Source organism: Tasmannia lanceolata, unplaced genomic scaffold (assembly GCF_043159265.1).
Source record: "Tasmannia lanceolata isolate RefF3 unplaced genomic scaffold, GAP_Taslan_0.1 ptg000016l, whole genome shotgun sequence".
Classification (NCBI taxonomy): domain Eukaryota; kingdom Viridiplantae; phylum Streptophyta; class Magnoliopsida; order Canellales; family Winteraceae; genus Tasmannia; species Tasmannia lanceolata.
Genome location: NW_027518693.1, coordinates 10,128,218 through 10,154,617, shown reverse-complemented (window position 1 = coordinate 10,154,617; position 26,400 = coordinate 10,128,218). Strand labels below are relative to the sequence as shown.

At 39.0% G+C, this 26,400-nt stretch overlaps 2 protein-coding genes across 5 annotated transcripts; one reads left to right on the top strand and one right to left on the bottom strand.

The window, feature by feature from the left end:
* Window positions 1-3,037: 3,037 nt before the first annotated feature.
* On the top strand, window positions 3,038-10,650 carry LOC143848583 (VQ motif-containing protein 9-like). 4 transcript variants are annotated; one of them, XR_013235423.1, is made up of 3 exons: window positions 3,038-4,052; window positions 10,284-10,341; window positions 10,422-10,650. XR_013235423.1 is itself a non-coding variant. In XM_077357547.1 (2 exons), exon 1 carries the CDS (start codon window positions 3,257-3,259, stop codon window positions 4,043-4,045), a length of 789 nt encoding a protein of 262 aa, XP_077213662.1. In that variant the 5' UTR covers window positions 3,038-3,256; the 3' UTR covers window positions 4,046-4,052; window positions 10,422-10,650. The 4 variants fall into 4 exon arrangements, 1 of the variants encoding a protein (XP_077213662.1); XR_013235422.1 differs by having other exon boundaries at window positions 10,272-10,341; XR_013235421.1 differs by having other exon boundaries at window positions 10,229-10,341.
* Window positions 10,651-16,852: 6,202 nt separating this feature from the next.
* Window positions 16,853-19,201, bottom strand: LOC143848314 (14-3-3-like protein). The gene is made up of 4 exons (XM_077357222.1): window positions 18,607-19,201; window positions 18,417-18,539; window positions 17,373-17,489; window positions 16,853-17,286 (listed from the first exon to the last, which is right to left on the bottom strand). Exons 1-4 carry the CDS (start codon window positions 19,075-19,077, stop codon window positions 17,236-17,238), a joined length of 762 nt encoding a protein of 253 aa, XP_077213337.1. The 5' UTR covers window positions 19,078-19,201; the 3' UTR covers window positions 16,853-17,235.
* Between the last annotated feature and the right edge of the window lie 7,199 nt (window positions 19,202-26,400).

The window sequence follows — 26,400 nt, the reverse complement described above, 5'->3', positions numbered from 1 at the left end:
TAGGTGGGAGGAATCTAAGTGGATTGTGGGTGATCTGCTGTAGTTTTTTACAATAGATGAAGCCAACTTTAAAAGGAAAGTTTTAACTCCAAGTAGTTTAATTACACATAAAAAATACAAAAAGTTTGAAAAGTTAGCTGTTATGAAGGTATTTTGTAGGGGTGGCCAGAACCGAACCTGAACCGAACTGTAAAAAAATATTTTTGGTCCGGTTCGGTTCCACTGATGAAGAACCGAAATTATTCGGTTCGGTTCCGGGTCTAATGTTCTCGGTTCGGTTCCGGAACCGAAGAACCGAACTTTGAATATATATATATATATATATATATATATATATATATATATATATATATATATATATATATATGGGGAAAGTGATTGTGAGCGGCCCCTCATATAAGCTTATATGAGGTGACCGCTAAAAACATGGTGGGCCCACATTTTTGGGGTGATCCGAACCGGTCATTTGATAGGCCCTGACATAGATAGGGGGTGTCCAAAAAATCCGCTTCATAGGATCATCCCAACCCTTCGAACTGTGGAGGAGAAAGAGGGGGAAATGGGCGGGTATAAATTTGCCCACTTACCCGTCCATTTTCCCCTCTTTCACCCCCACAGTTCGAAGGGTTGGGATGATCTTATGGAAATGATTTTTTGGGCACCCCCTATCTATGTCAGGGCCTATCAAATGATCGGTTCGGATCACCCCAAAAATGTGGGCCCACCATGATTTTAGCAGTCACCTCATATAAGCTTATATGAGGGGCCGCTCACAATCACTTTCCCCTATATATATATATATATATATATAATAATTTTATATTTCTATTATACATATACTTAATAATATAAATTACTTATAATATTAATAAGTAATAGTTAATACTATTCTTATAATAAGAAAGTAACTTATATTATAACTTTAATTAAAAGTTTTTATAAATTATAATTAATAATTAATAATTAGCCATTAGAACCGAAGAACCGGACCGGACCGAACCGATTATGTTCGGTCCGGTTGGGTTCGGTCCTACTGTGTACTACGGTTCGGTTCGGTTCTTACGGTTCATGGAACCGAGAACCGAAAAAAAAGGAACCGAGAACCGAACCGGTTGGCCACCCCTAGTATTTTGTGAACATGTTCTTATGTTCTAATTGGAGCATAATGAGTCCTATCTGCCATGAATTGAGTCATGCCTCCACACTTGCTCATAGAATGCCTTCATGTGAAATATGCAGCCCATGAATTCAACTGAGTCCTCAAACTTGCATCTATAAACTTCATGTGTTTGACTCCACAATCAAAAGCTTGTTCAAGTAAACAATTATTAATTCCAGAGGTCTTCCATTCCCAAGTTCAAATCCAATTTCTTAGATGGGGCCACAATTCATTACCACAAGTCATTCCTTCATTTAATTTTATGATAGTCGAAGTGAAATTTTCGTAGTCGAAGTCAAAAATAGGGTAGTCGAAGCCAAAATAGCTTAGTCGAATCCAAAAATAGGTTAGTTGAAGCCAAAATCAGTTAGTCGAAGCCAAAAAAATAGGTTAGTAGCCAAAATAGGTTAGTCGAAGCCAAAATAGATTAGTCGAAGTCAAAAACAGGTTAGTCAAAGCCAAAATAACTTAGTCGAAGCCAAAATAGCTTAGTTGAAGCTAACAATAGCTTAGTCGAAGCCAACAATAGCTTTAGTTGAACCAAAATAGTTTATTCAAAGCCAACATAGTTCAATCGAGGAGCATTTTCGTCCATGGTTTTCATTTTTTTAATAAAATAACATTTAGACGAGTTTGTCCAAAAACCAACATTTTTACCTTATATTTCTAACACTTTAGCACACAACAGTAAATTACCCTTTATATTATACGATTGGTTCTCCAACAACCTAAAAATGCGCTTACCTATTTTTGGTTTCCCAAACCTCACCAATCAGTAAACGGGAATTGCTAGGGTTCATCGCAAAAGGTGCCAGCTGAGAAATGCCTTTTGTGATTGACCTAACGCTGCAATCAAACAACCATTGTGGTCTGGGATAATTCCACCAGCACCAAACTCGTTGGAATTGCTTTTAGTTGTCCAATAAAAAGTAAGCTTCATTTGAATTGCTTTTTGTTGTCCAATCAAAATTAAGCTTCACCCAGCATTGTGATGGAGGTGTCCAACAAACAGATATTCTAACTGTCAGCTTGAGGTCAATTCTAGTGCGTTGTAACAGAATACTAAGGCTCTGTTCACTTGTTTTTCCGGGAAAGGAAAAGAAAATGTTTCCCGGGAATCTGACGTGGCATTAGGAAAAGAAATCCAGGGAATCTGTGCAGGAAAAGGTTTCCCTGGACTGTTTCTGGACTGTTCACTTGCGCAGGAAAAGGTTTCCAGGGAAACTGCTTGCCCTTCTTTTTGCACTAGTTTCCCAAGGAAACGGAATCCGTGTGTTTTTGGTCGGATATGAAATCCCTGAAAGGGGGGGAAAATGGGCTTTTCCATGTCATTTTTTGACTTATTGCAGAAATTCCACATGTGTAATTCTATTTTCACTGGAAAGCAAGTGAACACTAGAATTCTGTCTTGTCAAGGAAAAAATAGGCTGTTTTCCATGGATTTGCTTTCCAGAGAACGCAAGTGAACAGAGCCTAAGCTCATTCTCATTAGCATAATCCTTGACTGAGGATAAGTTGGCCTAACAAATTATTTGAGCAATAGAGGAGGGCCATTGAGTCTGAAATTGATTCATCCTGTCTAAAAAAGAAGGGATTTGGGTTTGGGACTTGAGGGTAAGAAGGATCAGTGGGTCCTTTTATATTTATCTGGGCTCATCAGCATTGTTGCTTGCAAATCTTCAATAGCTCTCATATTACCTTCCAAGTCTACCCAAATCATGAAAATACAATAAACCCCATTAAAATACAAATCATAACCTTTTGGATTGTACCTAATCCAGCCCCACAATGTTTCCAAGTCAAAGAAAGCTTATCCCCATCTCCATCTCTTTACAATATAAAACTCTCATACACATCCTACAACAGTACAAAAAACCACACATCATCATTTAATTTCTCCTCCAATCCACATGTTCTCTCTCTCTATAGAAAGACAAACAAAACCCACCTACTCCACTGTAACAAAAAGAAACCCGTACATTTCAGACCCAGAAAAAAAGAAGAACAGGGCCCCCCTCTCATCACACTAACAAACCCATCTTCCCTTTAAAAAAAAAAAAAAAAAAACAACAACAACAACAGAGGAATACAGTACTAATGGAGAAAGGCTGTCATTCTTCTGCAGAAATCACCACCAACAACAGCAAGAAAGATCACTACCTCAAACAACTCAATAAAACCTCCCATAAAATCTCCAAACCCACCACAAAAAACCCATTTGAACACCCCCCTCAAAACCCCAACAATCAAAGAGAAACACCTTCTCACCAAAACCCTAGCAATCAACAACCACAGCCTCCAGTTTACAACATAAACAAAAACGATTTCCGAAACGTAGTTCAAAAACTCACAGGCTCTCCTTCCCATCACTTATTCTCAAACCCTAACCCTCCCCCAATTCACACCCCAAAACCCCAAAACTCCCGCCTCCAAAAAATCCGCCCTCCACCCCTCGTGCACGTTAGCACCAACCCCCCTACAACCCCTCCATCAAACGATCCAAGCAATCCTAACCGTGGATTTTCATACGCACGGCCCAGATCGCCTTTCTCCCCTCTCCCACCCTTCCCAACCGTTAATGCGTTGGCCGAGTCCCCCATCTCGGCCTACATGAGATACCTCCAGACCTCCGACATGGAATCTCGCCGGAATTCCGGCTTCTCGCCGTTGCCGGAGTGGAACGCCGGGAATTTTCCGGCACCGGCGGTTGCCATGTCATCGCCGGTGGGTTTCGGACGCCTTTCGTCTCCGAGATCGCCTTATCCGTTGCTTTCGCCGAGTTTTCTGTTCTCGCCGACGTCACAATTAGGGTTAGGGTTAGGGTTTCCGCCACTGCCTCCGTCGCCGAGATTGCAGGTTCCAAGCCCTAGGTGGAGAGGCCTTTGAGGGTTAGGTAAGGGATCTTTGTTAAGGGATTTTGGTAGCTAGATATTTTTGAGTGTATTTTTGTATATAGGTAGGTATTGTATTCATCACTGATTAAAAGAATCTAACCCTAGAATGTCTAATGGTTTTTTGTAAATGTATCATGAAACTTGGAACACCTGATTTTTTTTTCTTCTTCTTTAGTTGTGTTTCTACATATTGTGGAGATATTTAGAGTGATTTGAAGTAATTCTCTCTGTTTGCAATCTCTTTGAGTTTGTTTAATTTTTCTTGACTGTTGAAAAATATTGATGCATTTAATTCTCATATATGTATTTTTTTTTAAGTCTTTTACTTGCATTGGAATTTTTTTTCTTTTTATTTGTTTATATAATTTTTAGCTGTGTACTGTGATCTTCATCTGTTGGGAGTCAATTTTGCAACAAAAACAGGGTTTGGGAGGATGAATCCATGATGGTTTAAACTTGATATTTTGAAAAAAAACGACAACTTGTAATGTTAGCTTGGATAAATCCATGTATCGCAAGTACGTTCAATAAACCCAATAAACCTAAACAGACCAACTGAATTAGCTCCACATTGTCTTGCGCTATGTTGAGCTAAGGTCTAGCGTCGATGTATAGTAAATGTCTTGTTAGATTATCGGAATTAGTATTTTTCTAGCGAGGACTTTGATTCGTTTGTCCCGATAAGCTCCAAGTGCATCACAGTAACTGCAAAAATAGGGTTCTTTCTCAGTCCAAGTGGTGAAGAGCCACATCAAGGTGCCAATCCTTCTATTAATATAAACCATCCATTGCACTTTAGACTAGTGGATTTCCTGTACATGAATTCAAATTTGCTTCATCCATTCAATCATACCAACTAATAAATAATTGTTATGAATAGCCGTGATGTTTCCAAATGTAATCATTAAGAGCTACTGATAATAACAATCAACATGTTATATGATAAGAATCAGCGCCCATAGATCTAAAGATACCAGCATCACTGAAGGGTGCAGTACAAAGAAATCAGTATTAATTTGGCATGAGAATGAAGGTGGAGGAGCTTATTTTTGACAAGTTCTCTAAATGGGTGCTAATATCATTTTAAATGATATTCATAATATGCCTTGGGTGCTGTTATCATTATTGTCCCTATTAATTTAAGGCCCTATGACATATGCATGACAAAATACTTAGTGGTCACGTTATGACACTTAAAAGGCATAATGGCCTACCATCCTATTCTATGAGGAATTTATGCTATTAAAAGAGTTAATTTCCTTATGCAACAAGTTTAAGTTACTAAAAGTGTTTGTTTTCTTTTGCAATGCGTCTAAGTTACTAAAAGAGTCGGTTTCCTACTGTTGCAACATGTTTCCTAAGTAGGATTAGTCTCCATTTCTGTTTTAAGTTTCCTGAACTCCCCCCTAGGATTTTCGTTGGGTTTACAATGAAAGAAAATATGAGTTTGAGCTATTCTCCTAATCTTGGTACTAGCATTGCTCAGGAGAAGGATCTAGGTTTGGGATTTTCTTTCTTATTGCTTCCTATCTTCTTCTCTTCTCTTCTTCATCTCCTATGCTTTCTTTACTTTCTTTTGATCACCTACAATTTAAGAACAATCATTAAAAAAACAAAACAAAAAACTACAACTTCCTTCAAACCTCATCACCGGGCCCAAAGACCCTACCTAAACCCATCCATTACCTTGCCCTCTACTCTAAAACCTTCACCTAAATATTTACCAGTTAAATCACATTGATTGTAACAACATTACAACCATCTACATCGATCACATATTCTTGACACCTTTCAATTACCCATTCACACATGTAACCAACTTTGGCACCTATCAATATCCTTAGCACCTGTTATCATCTATAACCTGTAACAGTCCTCAATAATCATTCCTAGGAAACCATGAACCTCACAGGTTCAAGACATCCTTCCCCTACCTGCTGATCACCTGAAATCAGCTTTCACCCTATCTTGTTCTTCATAAATAAAATCAGTCCCTTAATCACCTACCTGTAATAAAATCAACCTTAACAGCTCATCTTTAGGGACTGTCCATCCCTTAACACCTGTAAGCAGACATCCATGCTATGTAAAACCCTTCGAAACCCTTTGACCAGTAGCATTCAAGTATTTTGTAAGTCCTTACAACCCATTGTCTTTGACTGATTTCAAGTATTCCCCTACCTGCTGATCACCTGAAATCAGCTATCACCTTGTCTTGTTCTTCATAAAATAAAATCAGTCCCTTAATCACCTGCCTGTAATAAAATCAACCTTAACAGTTCATCTTTAGGGACTGTCCATCCCTTAAAACCTCTAACCAGACATCCACGCTATGTAAAACCCTTTGAAACCCTTTGACCAGTAGCATTCAAGTATTTTCTAAGTCCTTACAACCCATTGTCTTTGACTGATCACCTGAAATCAGCTATCACCTTGTCTTGTTCTTCATAAAATAAAATCAGTCCCTTAATCACCTGCCTGTAATAAAATCAACCTTAACAGTTCATCTTTAGGGACTGTCCATCCCTTAAAACCTGTAACCAGACATCCACGCTATGTAAAACCCTTCGAAACCCTTTGACCAGTAGCATTCAAGTATTTTATAAGTCCTTACAACCCATTGTCTTTGACTGATTTCAAGTATTCCCCTACCTGCTGATCACCTGAAATCAGCTATCACCTTGTCTTGTTCTTCATAAAATAAAATCAGTCCCTTAATCACCTGCCTGTAATAAAATCAACGTTAACAGTTCATCTTTAGGGACTGTCCATCCCTTCAAACCTATAACCAGACATCCACGCTACGTAAAACCCTTTGAAACCCTTTGACCACTAGCATTCAAGTATTTTCTAAGTCCTTACAACCCATTGTCTTTGACTGTAAGCCACCCTAGACTCTTTCTTTTATCCTAACGTCCTTGCACATCCCTCCTTTACCTTAAAACCCTGCACTTACCATCCCATACCTAAACCTAAACCTAAACCAGAACTAAATCATCTACTACAGGTAATTTCAGGCATGTTACAGTAGTCTTTGCACCTCAACCAGTCCAAAATTATCTTGTTATAGATAATTTACAGATCTGTTGTAACGTTCTTAAATATCATCAATAAGGCCTGTACCCATTAACCTAAACCTAAACCCAAACCCAAAATTTTGTCCCATATCTGCTACCTGTTTACCCAATTTTTACTTATCTTTTCAGATAGGGAAGTGATATATCCGCCCCTTTTGATTAATTTGGACGCCCAGGGCCAGTGTACGAGGCAATCAGCACCATTGAATCCTTCTAACGTGAAGTACATCAGCCCCTCTGCCGTCATTGATACACTGCTGCTGGGTGTCCCACGTAATCAAAAGGGGCGGGTATATCACTTCCCTTTCATATATTTCAGTCGTTTAAACCTTGTCATAGTGGTCTTAATATCCCATCCCTGTACTTATCTCAATCTGTTCTAAAATCTAAACCCTTACCTATGGCCATCATCTATTTAGCCCAAGTCTAAGACTGTTACCTAGACATTAAGTGTTATTAGTTGTCATTGGCATCAGGAAATGGATAATCCCTTTGAACCTGTGCCCAGTCATGATGTTGCCCCTATCACTAGAGCGGCCCCTAGAATCGCTCAAGCAGCAAGCCTCAGTCCTACCACCGCACCTGGTTATGAGGCACGTGATAATTGGGACCAGAATAGATGTTATTACATAGATCAACTGAATGATATCGCTAAACATGTCTAAGTAGAAGCACTCAAGTTTGAAATTGACACTAGGCCTCAGAACCTGTGCCCAGTCATGATGTTGCCCCTATCACTAGAGCAGCCCCTAGATTCGCTCAAGCAGCAAGCCTCAGGCCTGCCACCGCACCTGGTTATGAGGCACGTGATAATTGGGACTAGAATAGATGTTATTACAAAGATCAACTGAATGATATCGCTAAGCATGTCTGCGTAGAAGCACTCGAGTTTGAAATTGACACTAGTCCCCAGACAATCTTTGATTTGCTTGGAGGCTAGCAGACCTGATTGAAATGATACTTGATCCCACTTATGATTAGCAGATTTAATTCATCCATATATGATGGAGGGAAATTTGAATGCTGACTTGTTGACCACAGGAGGAAGAATCTTGTCCTATGTAATCAATTACATATTTTAGAGGAGGTTACATAGGTGTTTATTGTAGCACTGGGTGAATGGGCTTGAAGAGACTTATAATGTGTTCTCTTTCTGATGTTGACATCCAGTATACCTCCACGTAAGATTTGGGATGTTTCATGTTGTAGTTGGTCATATCATCCATCCCGTACGGGGAGCTTAGGGGTCATCAATTGATCCTGATGGATCACTGGAATCAAGGCTTGTTTGTATTTACATTCTCTTGGTGTGAAATCTTGTCCCCCTTGTTGTAATGCCTTATCTTATCAATAAAAGTCATTTTTCAAAAAAAAAATGTTGTAGTTGGTCATTCATGCTTCATTCAGCTGAGTAAATAGATCAATACTATGATTTTAAACTTATTTCTTGTATCTATCAGCAAAAGTTTGGTGCTGATTTTGAAGTACACTGTATACTAACACCAACAGATGGTTGTACAAAAAAAAACTTAAAAAATTTAGAAATAAAATAGCTTGTGGAGTGAAACTGTAACTCAAGGTTTGGTCACTTGATTATAAGGGTAGAGAGAACAAATTCTAGTCCTACTCACCCAAGAACATATTCTATGATTTTATAGATAGAAGAAACAACCAAGCTCTAGAAAATGATGGGAAAACTGAAATTTTAACTTGAGAAATGATCGCACTGACACTTGTGCTATCTTTGGCATGCAATAATAATGACCAGGGGAAAACACCCCTTGTCTCTCTTTTTTTTATTTTAATGTTTTTAACTCCCACGTGGTGATGACGCCTCCTTTCTCTCATTCTCTGTTCAGATCATAGTTGTTTACAGTGAATATTGTGCTTTGAAATTTTTATACTATTAAGGACTATTTATTATTTCACATAAGTAACCAAAAATAGAAGGGGAACACCATGGATGGCAGTCGTTCGCTGTTTAAAGAACAGCTGCGTTATCCTAGCAGGGAACTTCTAACTCCAAAATAAAGCATTTGATACACTGAAACCTTGAGATGAAACTTTGGGGTGTTTAGTATAGACCCAAATTGCAGTTTGTGACTTTTTAGATTGCAAAAGTATATGTAAACTGAACTAAAGAGGCCCAAATGGCACAAACTTGCAAATTTGGTGCTGTTTAAAAACATTAACATTACATTCCCTGAAAATTAAGGACTGGTATCAAGTTTGTATGTGGTCTCTAGAACATCCAAGTTGACCACATATTATATTTCATACAACAAAACCTTCTGATGAGAGCTTTTAAGAGGAGGATTACAGAGCATAACTGGCAATTACTTTTTGGGTTAGAGACTGTCTTGATTAGTCTCTAAAAGCTTACTTAAGAAAATAAACCACCTATATTTGTATTTTGAATTCAAGGTCAGAAATTCAGAATTCAAACAAACAGGCAAAGATATATACAGAAACCTCAGTACAGAAATGTATTAATAAAGGAGACAACCTTATCCAGCTTACAAGTCCAACTACTGCTTTCTAGACCAAAGCATGCCCCTCATATGTGTAACAAATAGTTAGGCAAGCATTCCTTAGGAAAATTAAGGAAATTCTCTGACCAATGTAATGGACAAACCTACCCTAAGAAAATTTCTTAAATGACTGAAGTACCATTGAACTTCCTACACACTTTTACTCTACCTAAACAATGCAACTCTTAACAAAACATTTCACTCACTAGTTGCGTTGTGTGTTCACTAATTTACACTCCTGTTGGTTTACTGATTAAAATACAGAAACCAGTTGGAAAAAATGCCATTGGAGTAAAGATAAACGCCTTAAATCAGTTATCATCTAACTAAACAGGATTCACAGACTAACATTGAGAGTATGCTAGAACCAGAACCCGGTATGTATAAGAGAATTATCAGGAAATAAATGCTTCCATTGTTCTTCTTAGAGACTGGAATATTCTGTATGATTATTTGATTCTGACTTTATGTCAATATCTTTATTGAACAATGCCATAGATTTTTCTCTAGGCAGGTATATGTATTGCAGGGGAGTTCTATGTATGATTCTTTGAATTTGAACTCTAGGCAATATCTTTCTTGAACGTCGCCATGAATTATCCTAATACAGTTTATCTGTAAGAATGCGGATCCACGTACCACATGTATATTGAACGGACCAGGACAAGAATGAAACTTGGGTGAGTGGCATCAGCATTCCTCTGACCAGAATCGATGCACATGCCGATATTTCTTAACTGTTCGATAATATCTCTCACAGATGATCAGTGAAATATATGGGCAGAAATCTACAAAAAGGACCGCTGACCAATGGGTAGCCACCGCTCAATCATCGGCTAACTAGTATCAGCCATTGATGCTCTATAAAATTAGTTCTTTAGGAATGAATTTTCCAAGGATCTAAACAAGTGGATTGAAACGACCCATGTCTAAAATTTTCATATATACAATCTTTGAATTGTTATATGATGCATGTGCTTATTTTTCGATGGAATGCGCGGAAAATTACAAAAGGGTGTCACTTGTTCAATGATCCAAACCATTTATATGTTAGGTGTCCTATTGATCGCCCGTTCGCCAAATTGATTCCCCTTTGATTTTTGAAAGTTTCCCTATGAATATACGTATTTGTTTTCTTATTTTCTAACCATCCATTTGAAGGTAACAAATTGTAGGGTTAGGATGTGGAAGAATTTTTGTAATGCTTTGGTTTCATTGAAGAAGTTACCCCACTTCTACTTCACCCTTCTCATATGTTATCAAGGAAAATATGGATACGAAACATGAATTGAGTTAATTGGTTTTCCTACCTCTTTATTTTTTTCCGTTTAGTCTTCATGAAGGAGCATTTGGATGCATTAATTGTGTATTTGGTGAGAGTTTCAAATCCATTGAAAGCTTAGGTGAGTTTCATGAATTTTATGTTAAATGCAACCAAACAAAGGTTCTTGAAGTGGATTTTAGGTTGTTTAGGTGAGTGTCATGAATTCTATGTGAAATGCAACACCATTAAATCACTACGCGGAAAGCATGTAAGATAAGTATTCGAAAACAAAATTCTATCCAAACGTCTCCTGATTGCATAAGAATCTCTCCAACCTGGGAAAAAATATGTCCTATTGATTAGTGGTGCAACTGGGGCCAGGTTGAGGCTAACCCTAGCCCACCCCAAGTTTGCATCCCCTCAAAACTAGCCCGACCCAACCTGAGGCTTGGCTCAAGGAGCAAATTACAAATAGCCTCTAAGTACATGTTTGGCTACCATGATTTTTTTTTTCCATGATAAACTAGTGTCTCCAAGTGGTGAGAGAGGGGTAGGGTAGGTGAAGTGGATAAAAATTAGGGAAGTGGTGTCTCCAAGTGCTGAGCAGTGGCTAAAAATCAAGAAACAAAAAGGGATCCACTTTTTCCTGATTTTTAGCCATGTCTCACCCTCATCTCAATGGTGCCCTCTCCACATCTCTCTCCTCCCACCACTACTACCCCTCTCTCACCACTTGGAGACACTAATTTATCATGAAAAAAAATTCTTAGCTGAGAGACATGGCCTAAATCTCTCAATCCTCACCCAATCCGGTTGGATTGTGTACAGTTGGCCTGGGACCCCCAAAAAAGAAAAAGCATAACCCTCAGATTTTGAAAATTATGATAAAATAAGTGGACAGGTCGAACTTGGGTCGGGTTGGGTCGCCGGGGCGGCAGGGCCTTTATCCCAGCCCAACCTGAAATTAAATTGGGCTGGCCGGTTCGGGTTGACAGGACCTTTATCATAGCCCAACTTCAAATTAAATTGGGTTGGCATTTTCTAACCCTAACCCAATCCAACCTGAGGAAATGCCAACCCACCATGTGCCGAAATATGGTTGAGCCTGGCCCAAGTTGCACCCCTAGTATTGATACTGTAAAAATGGTCATGTTGCATCGGACGAGTCATCCATTGAGTTGGGTGAGTTGATCATTGAGTCGCCTAACAATGTCGAAGTTTTCTGTTTTGTTTGGGGACAGCCTAATTCAGTTACCAACCCAAAAAAAAAAAACCCTAATTTAGAAAACTTGCAACCCTCAGACAGGGTGGACGTTCTTGTAGCTGACTAATCAGGAGGCATGCTTTCCTTCTTTTGAGTCAGATCAGTCTTTCATTATGAAATGAGGATAAGTACGATGACAAGGAAAGGAATACGTTGTTCTTTCCAAATATTTCTATAAATTTGTCTTTGCTTTCTTGTTTCCTTCTCTACCATGGAATATGCATTCCCCCACAATCTGTCCTTCAATCCACTAGCCACATGTTTTCTTATGTTTTTAAAAGAAATTTCAAATCTTCAGGATAAGAATACAACTCAACTTCCACGAACGTGACTCATGCACAAACAAGCAATGTGCTCAACTTGCAAAGAAGATTATTTTTAGGTAAGCTTATTCGCAAATGGGACACTGAGGCTTACTTTGGAAGCCCTTTAACTAAGGTAGGCATATAAGATTAGAGAGCTACCATACAAAAATCCACTTTTATGATGTAGTCCCACGAGGAGGCATGGGAGAGGGCATGTAAGCAAAATCAAAACCGTTCATATTTTAGAACATCATGCATAAGATAGAGGGGTACAAAAATCAACAATTTAGTTTTTCTTGGAGTCCTACACAAGACTTGGATGGATCAACACTCTAACATTCAGATCAGTGGGTTAGGATCAATCTATAGAAATGGTTTTTGGGGCACAACCTATTTAGGCTGTGGCCCATCTAATGGACGGTTTGGATCATCCTATGGTGCGGGCCATACCGTACTTTTAATAAAGTGAGGAGTGCCCTCATCAAAATACAATAGTGCTGATAACATTTCCCTTTAGATATTGAAATAATGAAATTAGGTTCAAGGGATATCCAAAGAGGCCAAAAATTTACAAGTTGGAGTATCCAGACAACCATCTTGTTAAAGGGATTTGCTAGGGAATTTTGTGGATAGCGTGGGCACGATGCACAAGACACAATGGTGCTTTGCGTGCAAAACATCAAAACAGAACCGGCTAAGATGGATAGTCTTTTCCTTTCATTTTTTACAGAAGGCTAAACATACTGAGGAAGGGCAGGGATACGAAATTTTAACAGATTATTTACAGGGTGTAAGTTTATTCTATAGGATTGAGATGGTTTTGGATGTTTTTGGAAATGCGAGACGGGTTTGGATGTTATTCCACACTAGTAAAAATGCACGTGCTATCCATTTAAAATTGTATAGGCCACATCATACGTTGATCTAAACCGTCCATGTTATGGAACACAACAACAATAAGTTGTGCCCGTAAAATCATTTCCATAGGCTGATCCTAGCCCTCCAATCTATAGAGGTTTCCATGATTGTTGTTCCTCTTAAGGTGCCCAGAATTCGTCAATATTTTTACAGGTGTCCTACATTCGTAATATCAACATTTCTGTAATTTGACCCGCACATAGTGAATAAGGAAAAATAGCTTTTTTGTCATCGTTAGGGGTGCAACTTGGGTGTCAACCCGACCCAATTCGGGTTGGGTTGGGTCGGGCTGACCTGATTTGATATAGTACCAATTGTTGACCACCTCAACTCAAGCCGGGTTGTTTTGGATTTTGAGAACCAAGAGTGAGTCACCAATAATCAGTTGTTCACTCACAATCGGTTCTCAAAATCCAAACCAAACAGGGACTAACAATTAACAAAGGGAAATATTATCCGCACTACTATATTTTGATGATCACACTCTTAACTTTATTCAAGTACGGTATGGCCCGCACCATAGGATTATCCAAACCGTCCATTGTGGACTGTGAAAACTATTTCAATGTTGAAAAAAAAAACACACATATACAGAACTTCTTCATATGGAACCCAAATTCGGGTTTTGGGTCGGGTCAGGTTGCCCGACAGCTCAACCCGACCCAACCCGATTTCCTATTGAGGTTGATTTTTCCTAACCCAACCCAACCGATTTGCGAAAAAGCTTAACCCGACCCAACCCAAATTCAGGTTGAACCCGACCTGCGTGGGAACATCCAAGTAACAACGACGGTTTGAAATTATATATAGTGCTAATGTTCTCACTACCATATTTTATAATGGCACTACTCACCGTATTTTGATGATCGCACTCCTCACTTTATTAAAATGTACGGTATGGCTCGTACCCTGTGTCAGTACTTTTCGTATGTAGATTACGATTTTACCCTGAAATAATTTCTCATAGAGAGCAAAGGGGTTAATGGTAAAAGAGTAATGCTGAGGTGTAAATCCCAGACAAAAAGAAAAGAAATTTCTTTTGGAAGGGCCACTTACTACATAGGTTGTGCCCCAAAAATAATTTTCATAGCTTGATCCAAACCCTCCGATCTATAGAGGGTTATAGGTTGATCTAAACAGTCCATGTGATGGAACACAGCATCAATCAGTTGTGCCCGTAAAACCATTTCCATAGGTTGATCCTAGCCCGATCCTAGCCCTCCAATCAATAGGGGCTTCCATAATTGTTGTTCCTCTTCAGGTACCCGGAATCCATCAATATTTTGCAAGTGTCCTGCATGAGTAATATAAAGTAGTTTTTTCGTCATTGTCATATGTCTTTACCTCTTCTATGTAGTTTTTTGCCGTAATTGTCATAGACAAGTACCCGTGTCGGTACTTTTCGTATGTAGATTACGATTTTACCCTCAAATAATTTCTCATAGAGACAGATGTTAGATATCAGCAAATGGGTTAATGGTAAAAGAGTAATGCTGACGTGTGAATCAAAAAGGTGGGATACATGGGGAAATAACAGCAGATGACACAAATGCCCTTACATGTGTGATACAATTAGAATTATGGCAGTGGGACACAAGTGGAAATAACAACAAAGGGTGGAAGAACTTAACCCACCATTTTGCCTTTATATATAGTAGTTAGATAGATTACTCCCTAAACTACTCAACCTAGCATTAAAAAACACATAATCTAATCATCTACTAAACAAACATTACAATGTCTGCCTATAAAAAAAAAACATTACAATGCCCTTGTGGCCCCCCTATTTTGTAATGTTTTTGTTGTTTAATATATCTGGTCGGAGTCCTGCCTAACCCCAGCTTACCTACGACAAAAAAAAAAAAAAAAACATTACAATGTCCAAACGGATATCATCCCCATAAAAAAAGGAAAGAAACTGCGTCTGCAATGTCGTTTTGTCAGGGACAGTGTGAGGACAACTGACATCTTCATGGACCTATAATTTTCCCTTTGTTTACATTCCATTCTGCTGTTTCTGGGGAAACTAGGTTTTCTGGATTTCTTTTCTGAAGCACAATAACTCTAACAAGTGATGCCATGAACCTTATCAATTCTTCTGGGATATAAGGATTAAATGGGGCAGTGATATTCCGCCACCCCCCCCCCCCCCCCAACAGAAATCGTTAGGATAAACAAAGGGGTGAAGGAGCCACCGTTATCCACTCGATGGTCCATTTACGAGAAAAGATGACAGACCAGTTTGCAGAAAAAGATCCCGGGGATCCAAAATGGAAGCTTCAGCTAATTAAACATCTCAAAATATAAGTTCAGTTCAATTTACCCCTGTTTTCTCAAATCTACATTACTACTGAAACTAGTCAAAAAGAGGGTTCTCAGATCACTTTTGCAAAGCTAGCATAAAATCCTATAACCTATTAAACAAACATTGCAATGTACCATCAAGTGGATATCATTACCAGAAAAAGGATCTTGGGCCACAAAGGCTACTGAACATAGAATTCCCTAGAAACTGTTATTTCTGTGTATGTCAAGACTGTGTGGCAACCTCTAACCTCTTCACTGACCTATATCTTACTTGGCTTACATTTCATTCTGTGTTCCTGGGTAAATAAGGTTTTCTGAGTTTCTTTTCTGCCGCAATATAGCTCAACATGGGGTACTACCATTCAAAAAACAAAGAAAGCAAACAAGGAGTCCCAAAGCCTCATCGACTATTCTGGGATTTGGATTGAATGAAAACCAGCACCTTGTAGTTTCACAAAAGGAGACAAGGACTCAGCGATATGGACTCAGCGAATAGAGAAGGCAAGAGACATCTACAGCTTGTTTTATGTAAGGCGGATACCGAATGGCAATGAAGAAGTGTTGGAATTAGCTTAATCATTGAACAAGTGGCATTGCAATCACATAGAATGAATTGTTGATTACAGAGGATGCTGTTTGAAGAACCAAACGAACAATAATACAGCTAAGAGAAGTAGATCCTGTAGGTATTTAGGCAGATTGCAAGTGGGCTAAGGCACCAAGTATCATCTCCAGGGAATTGAGATACCTTACCCTCTAAGGTAAATATGTGCCAAGGTAGGATTCGAGATGTTAGGGAAGAGGCTTGTTGTAAAGATGCAAGGATGTCAAGTAATTAGGGCAAAGCTCATCGACACATACAGCTTCTCTACGACACATACAGCTTCTCTATAATTACACCTCTTTCTTTCCTGTATTTACAGAGCTCTATTTCTGTTCTCTTGCTAAACAGCATGCATTGTTTCCACTGCATAATCCTGAAAGTGGTTCATTCTCTATTTATTGATGAAATGAAATGGGTTTAGCTTTTTACTCCCTTTACATACAAAAATCAGTGGAAATTGCAAAAAAAGAAAAAAAAGAAAAAAACAGGTCTCAAAAACATTAAAAGGGAAGAGAAAGAAAGCAGTATATAAAAAAAACAAAGAGGGCAATATAGAATATATGTAGGCAGCAGAAATGTTTCACAATTACAGATCATCATTAAACCCATAAAAAGGAAGGCGTTGACAACAACTTGATAAAAAAGAAGGCAGAGTTCCAACATGTCAATTCAAACATAACTTCAGACTTAGCAAAGGGAGAGAAAAAAAACCAAAAGAAAAGATAGAAATAAGGATAAAAACCACAAACTAACAAAACTCTGTACCTCATAGGTTTCATTGGTTTGGGAATTTGAACTGAAACAACTAAAAAAGTAAAAAGTCACAAACAGTGAAAGAACGGTAATATCTTCTCTCATCCTCTTCAAATCATGCGGATAAGAGAAACCCAAACAGGAAACTGGATCACTCTGCTACTGTTCATCATCACGCTTGGGCGCTTCTTTGATCTCATCACCATCATCCTGAAACATAAACAGCAATGAATTCAGAGTATGCAAAAGAACAGATCGAATGTATGATATAGGGATGATCAGAGCAGATCCAAGACCTGCATATCTGAAGTCCATAAGGTGAGATTATCACGAAGAAGCTGCATTATCAGAGTGCTATCCTTGTACGATTCCTCCCCTAGAGTATCCAGCTCCGCAATCGCTTCATCAAATGCCTAATCAAACAAACAAAAAGCAAAATTTGAAGAAAAATAGAAACTAGAAATATTTCAAGATCTACTACAATCGCCACTCTGTATCAGTACCAGAAAACAAAACCTAGAGTAACAGACCCTGACCCTAGAGATTCATTTCATATCTCATCCAACCCGAACCAAACCCTAAAAGACAAAATCAACTCAAAACTAAGATCAAAATTCAAATCTGTTTTGGAGAAATAAGAGCCCAAGACAATCAGATCAGATCAATTAAAAAACAGCATCAGAAACCAAACATCTACATTTATTAAAAATAAACGTCATGAATGAAATTTCTAGCCTAAATCTTAGTTTATTTCCCCGATTTTTCTATTTCCATCAAGATCACCTACCAAACTACCCTAACAAAAACATTGTTATCTGCAGAGGAGACCCTAACCCTAGAGATTCATTTCATATCTCATCCAAGCTGCATGAACCCTAAAAGACGAAATCAACTCAAAGCCAAAATTACAATTCAAATCCGTTTCAGAGGAATTAAAAACCTAGACAATCAGACCAGATCGATTGAAAAAATCATCATGACGAAATAGACATCTACATTTATTAAAAATAAGCATCACAAATCAAATTCCCAGCCAAAATCTTACTTTATTTCCTTCATTTTTCTACTACGATCAAGATCAGCAACCAAACTACCCTAACAAAAACATTGTGATCTACAGATCAGAGAGCACTCCGTTCACAATTTTTTTTAAAAAATGAAGAGATAGAGAAAGAATAGAGTTAGGGTTTCAAGAGCCGGTCCGATTCTATCCTCACCTGTTTGGCGAGAGTACATGCTCGATCTAGATAATTCAAGATCTCAACATTAAAAAAAATGAAGAGATAGAGAAAAGCGAGAGAGAGTTAGGGTTTCAAGATCCGGTACGATTCTATCCTCACCTGTTTGGCGAGAGTGCAAGCTCGATCTGGAGAATTCAAGATCTCGTAATAAAAGACAGAGAAGTTCAGAGCCAGCCCTAGCCGGATCGGATGCGTTGGAGCCAGCTCCGCAACCGCAATGTCCTGCAACCAAAGAACAAAATCAGATCAAAGAAAAAGCAAACCCTAACCCTAGCCCTAATTCACAAACCTGTGCGGATTTGTAAGCAGAGAGAGTGCTCTCAGCAGCCTCTTTCCTCTCAGCACCGATCTTAAACTCAGCAAGATACCTATGATAATCTCCCTTCATCTTCAAATAAAAAACCTTAGAATCTCCAGATGAAGAAGCAGGGATGAGACGCGAATCGAGCAGTTTGAGGATTCCGTCACAGATCGAGGTGAGTTCGGACTCGATCTTGGCCCGGTAGTCTCGGATCGTGGCCACATGGTCTTCGTTGCCACGACTCTCCTCCTTCTGCTCGATCGAAGAGATGATCCGCCACGAGGCCCGACGGGCTCCGATCACGTTCTTATAGGCCACAGAGAGGAGATTCCTCTCCTCTACAGTGAGTTCCTCGGCCTCTACTGAGGCCGTGACCTTCTCCATAAAATCTACCATCTCTTCGTAGCGCTCGGCCTGCTCTGCGAGCTTTGCCATGTACACGTTCTCTTCACGGGCCATTGATTCTGGTTCTGGTTATGGTTTGGTAAGTTGATCTAAACAAAGAGAGAGGGAGGGAAAATGGGAAGAGAACTGAGGGGTTTTGTTTTGATTTGTATCTTTGAGGTTCTGTTTTTTTGTTTTTAATTCTTTACCTTTTTGCTTTTCTTTTTGGGAGATAATTTTTCCGTTTTTCGCCCCCACTGTAGGATTATGCGCCCCTTTTTCCACGCGAACTTTGGGCAGACTTTGACGCTTTTTGACGTCAAAATTACGTTAACAGTGGGGCGCATAATTCAACAGAGGGCGAAAAACTCATTGCCCTTCCTTTTAGAGAGAGAGAGAGAGAGAGAGAGAGAACAGCTGGCAGCAACTTGTGGTGGGCCTTTCGGTGATCTGGCAATTTTTATTTCTGTTTTGGTAGATAATCACATATTGTTAGGCATGTCTGCAATAAACAGAGAGTCCTAACTTTGATTGATCCGGACCGTCCATCTGATATTTTACGATGAGATGATTGGCGGGATTTTAGATTTTTAGGATGAGATGATTTACGTATTTTTGGGATCCATAACAGATGTAAAGCGAGGCCTATCAATTGGACGGTTATGATTGCGTGTTCTGCCGTGGCATTCAAATCATACCATGAATAACCATTGACTCCTGTTCGGAGGGAGAAGTTGAATCATTCAATGGAGCCACGATCACCAGCGATTCAAGTCATTGTGGGGGTGTTAGAAAGAAACCACCGCCCGACGAAACCTAGATGAGAATCATCTAGATCTGGTGCGATCGGTCAGATCTGAGATAGCTTCTTCTTGCTTGATGAGCACGTAAGCCAAGCCTTCACTTACATATTCTTTTCTTGAATCTCCATCTCCTTGTTTGTTGAATCAAAACTAACAGGGCCTAGGGAGAATCTCCCCCCCTTATTAGGCCTATTGTCACGGGGTGAAATCGCTCCTACACAAAGCAACCCGTGATAGCACTAAGTTTGCCAACTTAGTAAGCCAAACACACACTCAATGCACAATGAGGCTCTCTCTCTCTCTCTCAAGAAGAAGGGACAAATGCACAGAAGAAAATCAGCAAACAAAAGCATATGAAAGCATACAGAAGGGACACTAATTTTTAGCATGGTACGGCCAAACAGTACCTACTCCACGGGCAACTCCATTGTCATTCTCTTTATTAAATTCACTCCAGGCCAAAGCCTTTACAAGAAGGATCTCTCACACAAAAACACACTCTTCCCCATTGCCCTAGTGCTTAGGGCGTTCACATATAGGGTAGTTTTAGCAACCAACTCAAGGCCATTGCCCAATTTACATAGTTTTTTTTTTTTAACGTAGTGCCTAAAGGCTATTAGCCAATGTACAAAAAACATTCAACAATCCATGTGCATTTGCACTTACAAGTCATGGGCCAGCACTTGGCAAAACCAACCAAAACCGTCCAGCCATGTTTTGCATTCAAAATGCCATGGTTTGCCTCCAAAATTTGCATGTGCACACCATTTTGTCCATTCATGAGGTGGCGGGTCTAACATGAGACTGACCAGCACCGAAATGCCCTTTGTGATGGACCCTAGCAATTCCCAATTTTGAATATGACAGAGTTGAAGCACATGACTATAGTTTATGGGGAGTGATATATTCACTCCCTTTTCTTCCCCGGGCCACCCCCTTGTAGTGTAAAAACATTATTCACAAATACACTGAAGTTAGGTGGCCCACGGAACAAAAGGTTGCGAATACATCACTTCTGTAGTTTATAGCTATCCGAATCGTTTTAGGCGTGGGCGAGAAGTGGGCCCCACGTGCACTGGACTAAGCAGTGAGAGTTTTTCAGCCTAACCTTTTCAAGTCAAAAGGGCTCAAAAGGAGATGACGAAGGACTCATGAAAGCTAACGAAGGAAAATGGGACATTCGAACATGGGGCTGTCTGTCGCAAAAATGGAATCCAACTCATTTACCTCGTTTACATGTGCGATCCGATGATAATTTTATGTGGGTGATCTTGACCGTCCATGCGGTGGGCCCACATCGTAGGTGCTATCCGCTTTCCGCAGCAAAAATCTATTTTGTTTGGCTATGATTGTTCACGATGGCGTCCATTATTCTAGCCATGTAGTACATGCGGTCACGTGAATATGGTCGACCGTGGTCCCTTTAGTAAAGGCAATGGTAAAGACATAGTCTTCTATCGGTCTGAGGGACACTAAGAACTCAACGGTCAAGGCCGCCTTTGTTCTTCACCTCTTTTTTGCAAGGGCTCCCTTCAGTCTAGAATTCCCCAAATTGTTAAGATCTTTAACAATTTACAATCTACATTTACAGTTCACAACCAAGAACCATAGCTTTTGCATATATTCTCTTCGTATGGGGATTGAAAACACGGTGTAATATTAAAAACATAAACTATATTCTCGTATGTACGAGACTGAAAAACAGAGACAAACAACGTGGGTCTGTTGAAGTGTCCTGAGTGAGACAGGGACAGAAGCCTTTGTTTAGTTGCCGTCCTTATTCATCAGTTCGTCATTCGTTGGTCCCTCGTGGACTCACTTCTTCACTCTACCGATTCTCTTATTTCCACTGTGTCATTGTTCATCAAACTGCTGAACTGTCACTCTTTACCCCTTTGGTAAATCGTTGTTGTTTGGCCATTTGCCAGTTGCTCCTCTTCTTCATCAAATCGATACCATTTGAAAGTCAATCTCATTTGTCAACCTTCTTTGCCCTTAGCCCTCTACTCATCTTCCATCGGTGCCGCTACCACGCCTAAGTCTAGAGAATGTTTCATCTGTGCCTATATAAAGTATGTACTGTGAACAACATTATTATTTAGATGCATATACTTTGAACATTGTTTTCTAAGAAGGTGCTCTGTTATATTTAAAAGAAGATATAATTACAGTACTAAATAGCTATGAGAAAAATCCTTAAAAATACTTTATTTTGGTAAATTTCGTTATAGGTATTAAATAGGTTAAATAGCAAAAAAAAAAAATCTAAGGAATCTATTGATTATTATGCACTGTATTATAATAAGGTTTGAATGTATGCAGATACTCTACCATCCACTACTCTATTCCTAAGCATGTACTGGTTTACAATCTACATCTTTTGTCACGGATATTCATGGCTAATCCTGAAAAGGTGATCAAGTCTATATTATTTCTCTTTTAAGGTGCTATACAGACCCAAAAGCAGTAAAACATGTCGACGGCCTGAATGTAGGGAGGAATTTCATTGGTGAATGTGCAGATCACATGGATGCAGTTGCAGACCTTGAAGAAACTGAATTAAGTCTGGTTTTTGTTATGGATTTAAGTATAAGGTATGCACACAATTCAGCAAATTCCTTCTATCTTTATCAGAACTAGCACTTTTTTTTCAAAGAGAAGAAGCATTAGTTTTTCTCCACCGAAATTAGTTAAACTCGAAACATTACAAAATTTTGACAGAAATTTTAATTATCCCTGAAATTTCGGTCCGAAAATCTCCAAAAAAAAATGGGGTTTATTCTTTATATAATATTTTCCCAAATTTTATACGAGATAAAATATTATTTTGTATGATCTCGTTAGATTTCGTCCCTGAAATTTCAGTTTCAGCGAGGAACAAAACGCATTCCGAAACCGAAATTTAAAACCTTGACTAAAAGTATGCAAATCAGTGGAGCTTGATTGTTCTGGTCATAGAAATAAGGTTGGTATTCATTTTATGACCATTAGATTCGGAAAGGATCATGTGAAATCTGCAAAAAGAGACCCTTACTATAAAAAGCGACTTATAGTACTCTCCATCTATGCAATAAAATTACAAAAAGACTTGCTAGGGAGGCGAAAACCAATATTTATAAGCTGGTCTGGACTTGGTTTTGGCCCGGCCTCCAAAGCCCATGAAAAGCTTCTACTAGTCTGCCCAGTCATTTAGAAAGTTATCAGGTGCCTCATCCACTCTCCCAACTCAACCCAGTTTTGTCGTGGACAGTTCTAGATTGAATATAAGGTTTTAAATTGGGCGATGATATTTTCACCCCCTCTGCAGTATGCATTCGCCCCCTAATAACGTTTGACTGAAACATTTGCTAACACACAACTAATACCAACTATGTTCTTTATAGCCAATCCACCTAATAACTTGGTCAGTTTGGAGGCACGTTAAGTATAGAAGTAGAAGGAAAGTAACATGAAGTCATTTTCCAAGTAAAAACAAAGTAAAAGTAAAAATCATGTTTACTTTCCCTTTCTTCTTGTTAAAGACGTACTATTATTTAGAAATTTTCTTGTAGACAAAGATAGTAGAATGAACAGTGCATGAGAACCAAATTAATGTCCCGGGGAACGGAAAAATGATGTCATTTTACTTTCTTTTCCCAAGAAAACACTATTTTATTGTCAACCAAATGGACCGGCCCTTAATGCTCTGTTTGGTTGCCGGGTTTTTTTTGTGCCTGAGAGTTTTGTGGGAGAGTAAGTTAAATTTTGGTTCCATCCCATGTTTGGTTGCCTTTTAGCACTAGGTTTATTTTAATCCCACTCTTGTAATGATTACTTGTGGGGTGAATTTTTTAATCCCACTTTTGTAATGATTGCCTTTTCATCCCATCCCAAGATAACCCCAGGAACAAAAATAAACTCAGGAACCAAAAATAAGCTTGAGAAGAATTTTTTTCTACCCAACAGTTCAAGCAACCAAACAAAGGTTTTTTTTTCTCCCACCATATCTCCCAGGGTATTTTTTTCTCCCACATAACCAAACATGGGATTTTTATTTTACCAGGATACTTCCAGGACTCTTTTTTTCCCACCTATCTCCCAGGGTATTTTTTTCTCCCACATAACTCCCGGGAACAAAAAAAACCCGGCAACCAAACAGAGCATAAAGGAAAATAAATAGAGAGAAGGAAAGGGCCGGAGAAAACAAAATGTCCTGATAAAGGTAAAAAAGAGAAGGGGTTTCTCATCTCTGTAATAGCAAGACAAGGTCACCATAAGAATTTATTAAAAAATAAAATAAAATAAAATGTATACATACCCTGCAAGTTTTTTGCTTTCTTAATTGATATCAGTTAAGCCCAAGGAAATGAAAGAGAATATAGAGTGAACACAGTATTAGGGAAGCATATTTTGAAGAATTTTAGAGAATTTCTATTATTTTTGAATGAATTACAATGAATCTCAAGGTGTACTTATATAGAGCACATACAAGATAAACATAGAAAAAAATAAACATAACCAAGGCAAGAGATAATTCTATAAATCCTACCTACTAAGATTAGCCTAATTGCTAATTTAAGCTAGCTACCTAATCTAGCTAGGTTACCACATTTAACCCACCTGCCTAATCTAGCACCGTGGTGATCCAACGGTGTGAATTCAACATAATCTGGCTGTGAGATCTCACATATTCTAACATAGATCTCACATATTCTAAATATTTATATAGGAACAAACAAAACAAAACAAATTAACTTACAAGGTAAAAACCAAGTTTTTCATGAAACATGCACAAATTTTATGTAATTTTGCTTTGCTTTGCTTTGTGTGTGAGAGAGAGAGAGAGAGAGAGAGAGAGAGAGAGAGAGACTGTGGGGACTTATTCCATGCCAAGTGGGAAATTAATTGGAGCAACCTAAAGACTTAAAAGCTAAGTCCCTATTTGGATGTCTCTAAATCAAGGATATGGTTACATATGCACATGAAGGGTTTCCACCTTTGCTACCTGGTTCCACTCGTTCCTTGTTTTATTGTGAACCAGTACGCATTAACTGTTTTGTAATATGGTTCACGATGGCAAATTACAAACTTGCATAAAAAAATATGCAGTTCAATGCCTAATTCCAACTTCCAACTTTCATTAGTTCATATTCCTAGCTCTGCTATATATTTTTCACCTCCCTCTTTAGGGGTCGTTTGGATACGCAGACTTTAGAATCCTGGATGTCCTCAAAATTGTAGTTGGGAGACAAGAGAAGAAAGAGAGCAGCCATTGTTTTCTGATTTCTAGCCCTTCTTTCCGACAGCAAGAGAGCTGGTGATCTTCCCATGTTTCCAGGCTTTAGAAATCGCAGGATGCCGGAGAGTGGTTTTCTTACTTAAAATCCAGCTGCCAGGACAGCATACCAGCAGCTTGATCATAACCCTCTTTTACACTGTTTTCAAACTGAAACCCTTGTTTCTAAAATCCGCATAACCAGTATCTACTTGTCATCTCTCATGTATTTCACGATGGCAAATTACAAACTCGCATAAAAAAATATGCAGTTTAATGCCTAATTCTGACTTCAAACTTTCATTAGTTCATATTCCTAGCTCTGCTATATATTTTTCACCTCCCTCTTTAGCATCGATCTACTTGTCCTCTCTCATGTATTTAGGAACTTAAAACGAATTTGATTGGTCTTCCTAAAAGACAATGGACCTGTAAAGATCAAATTATATTCATCATATTACGGTAGAGATACCATCAATGAATTGATTATTAATCTTTAGCATATTTGAAAGAGAGAATGACTTGAAGACATCGGAGGAGGACGCTAGGGCCGGGATGGCCTCTGCCTACGTGCGATGTGGGTAGACTACTCGCACAATTTGGCCTACACGTTGACATCGACTCAATAAAAAAAAAACTTCACCAGCGTTCTTGGCCCACATGCTGGGCCCACCCATCAAAACATGAGGTGTAAAATAGTGACCGCTCTACAATTCAAAATAGTGGGATCCACCCCATCAAAACATAAGATGTAGATGGTAGGCCCCACCCTATGCATGGGCTTGGGTGGAGATTATGGGACCCACCCCAACAAAACTTGAGGTGTAAATGGTGGGCCCCACCCTATGGACGGCTTGGGTGGGGATTGTAGCAGGACCCCCATCAAAACATGAGGTAAAATGACGGGCGCAATCAATGCATGGGTTCAAGTGGAGTTGGTGACACACACTTCATCAAACCATAGTGTGAATGGTGGGTCTCACCAAATGGATGGATTTGGGTGGAGATGGTAGGTGTAAACTGTAAAATGGTGGGCATCACCCCATCAAAACATATTATAAAATGATGGGCCCTACCATATCCAAACATGGGGAAATGATATATTTGCCCTCATTTCCTTACTTGGGACAGCGTCATCTATTGAGTACTGAAAACCCCTCCTCCCATGATTTTTATCCATTTTAAAGGCCCCTTTTTTCTACTTTCCCATGGACCAAATATCAAGGGTGGGAAGTTCTGTCTCTCTCTCTGCCATTGTTACTACTCGGTCGGCCACCATATAATTTCTCCTCATTAATACACGAAATATGGCGGCCGTCCCATGTATAAGAAAAGGGGCGA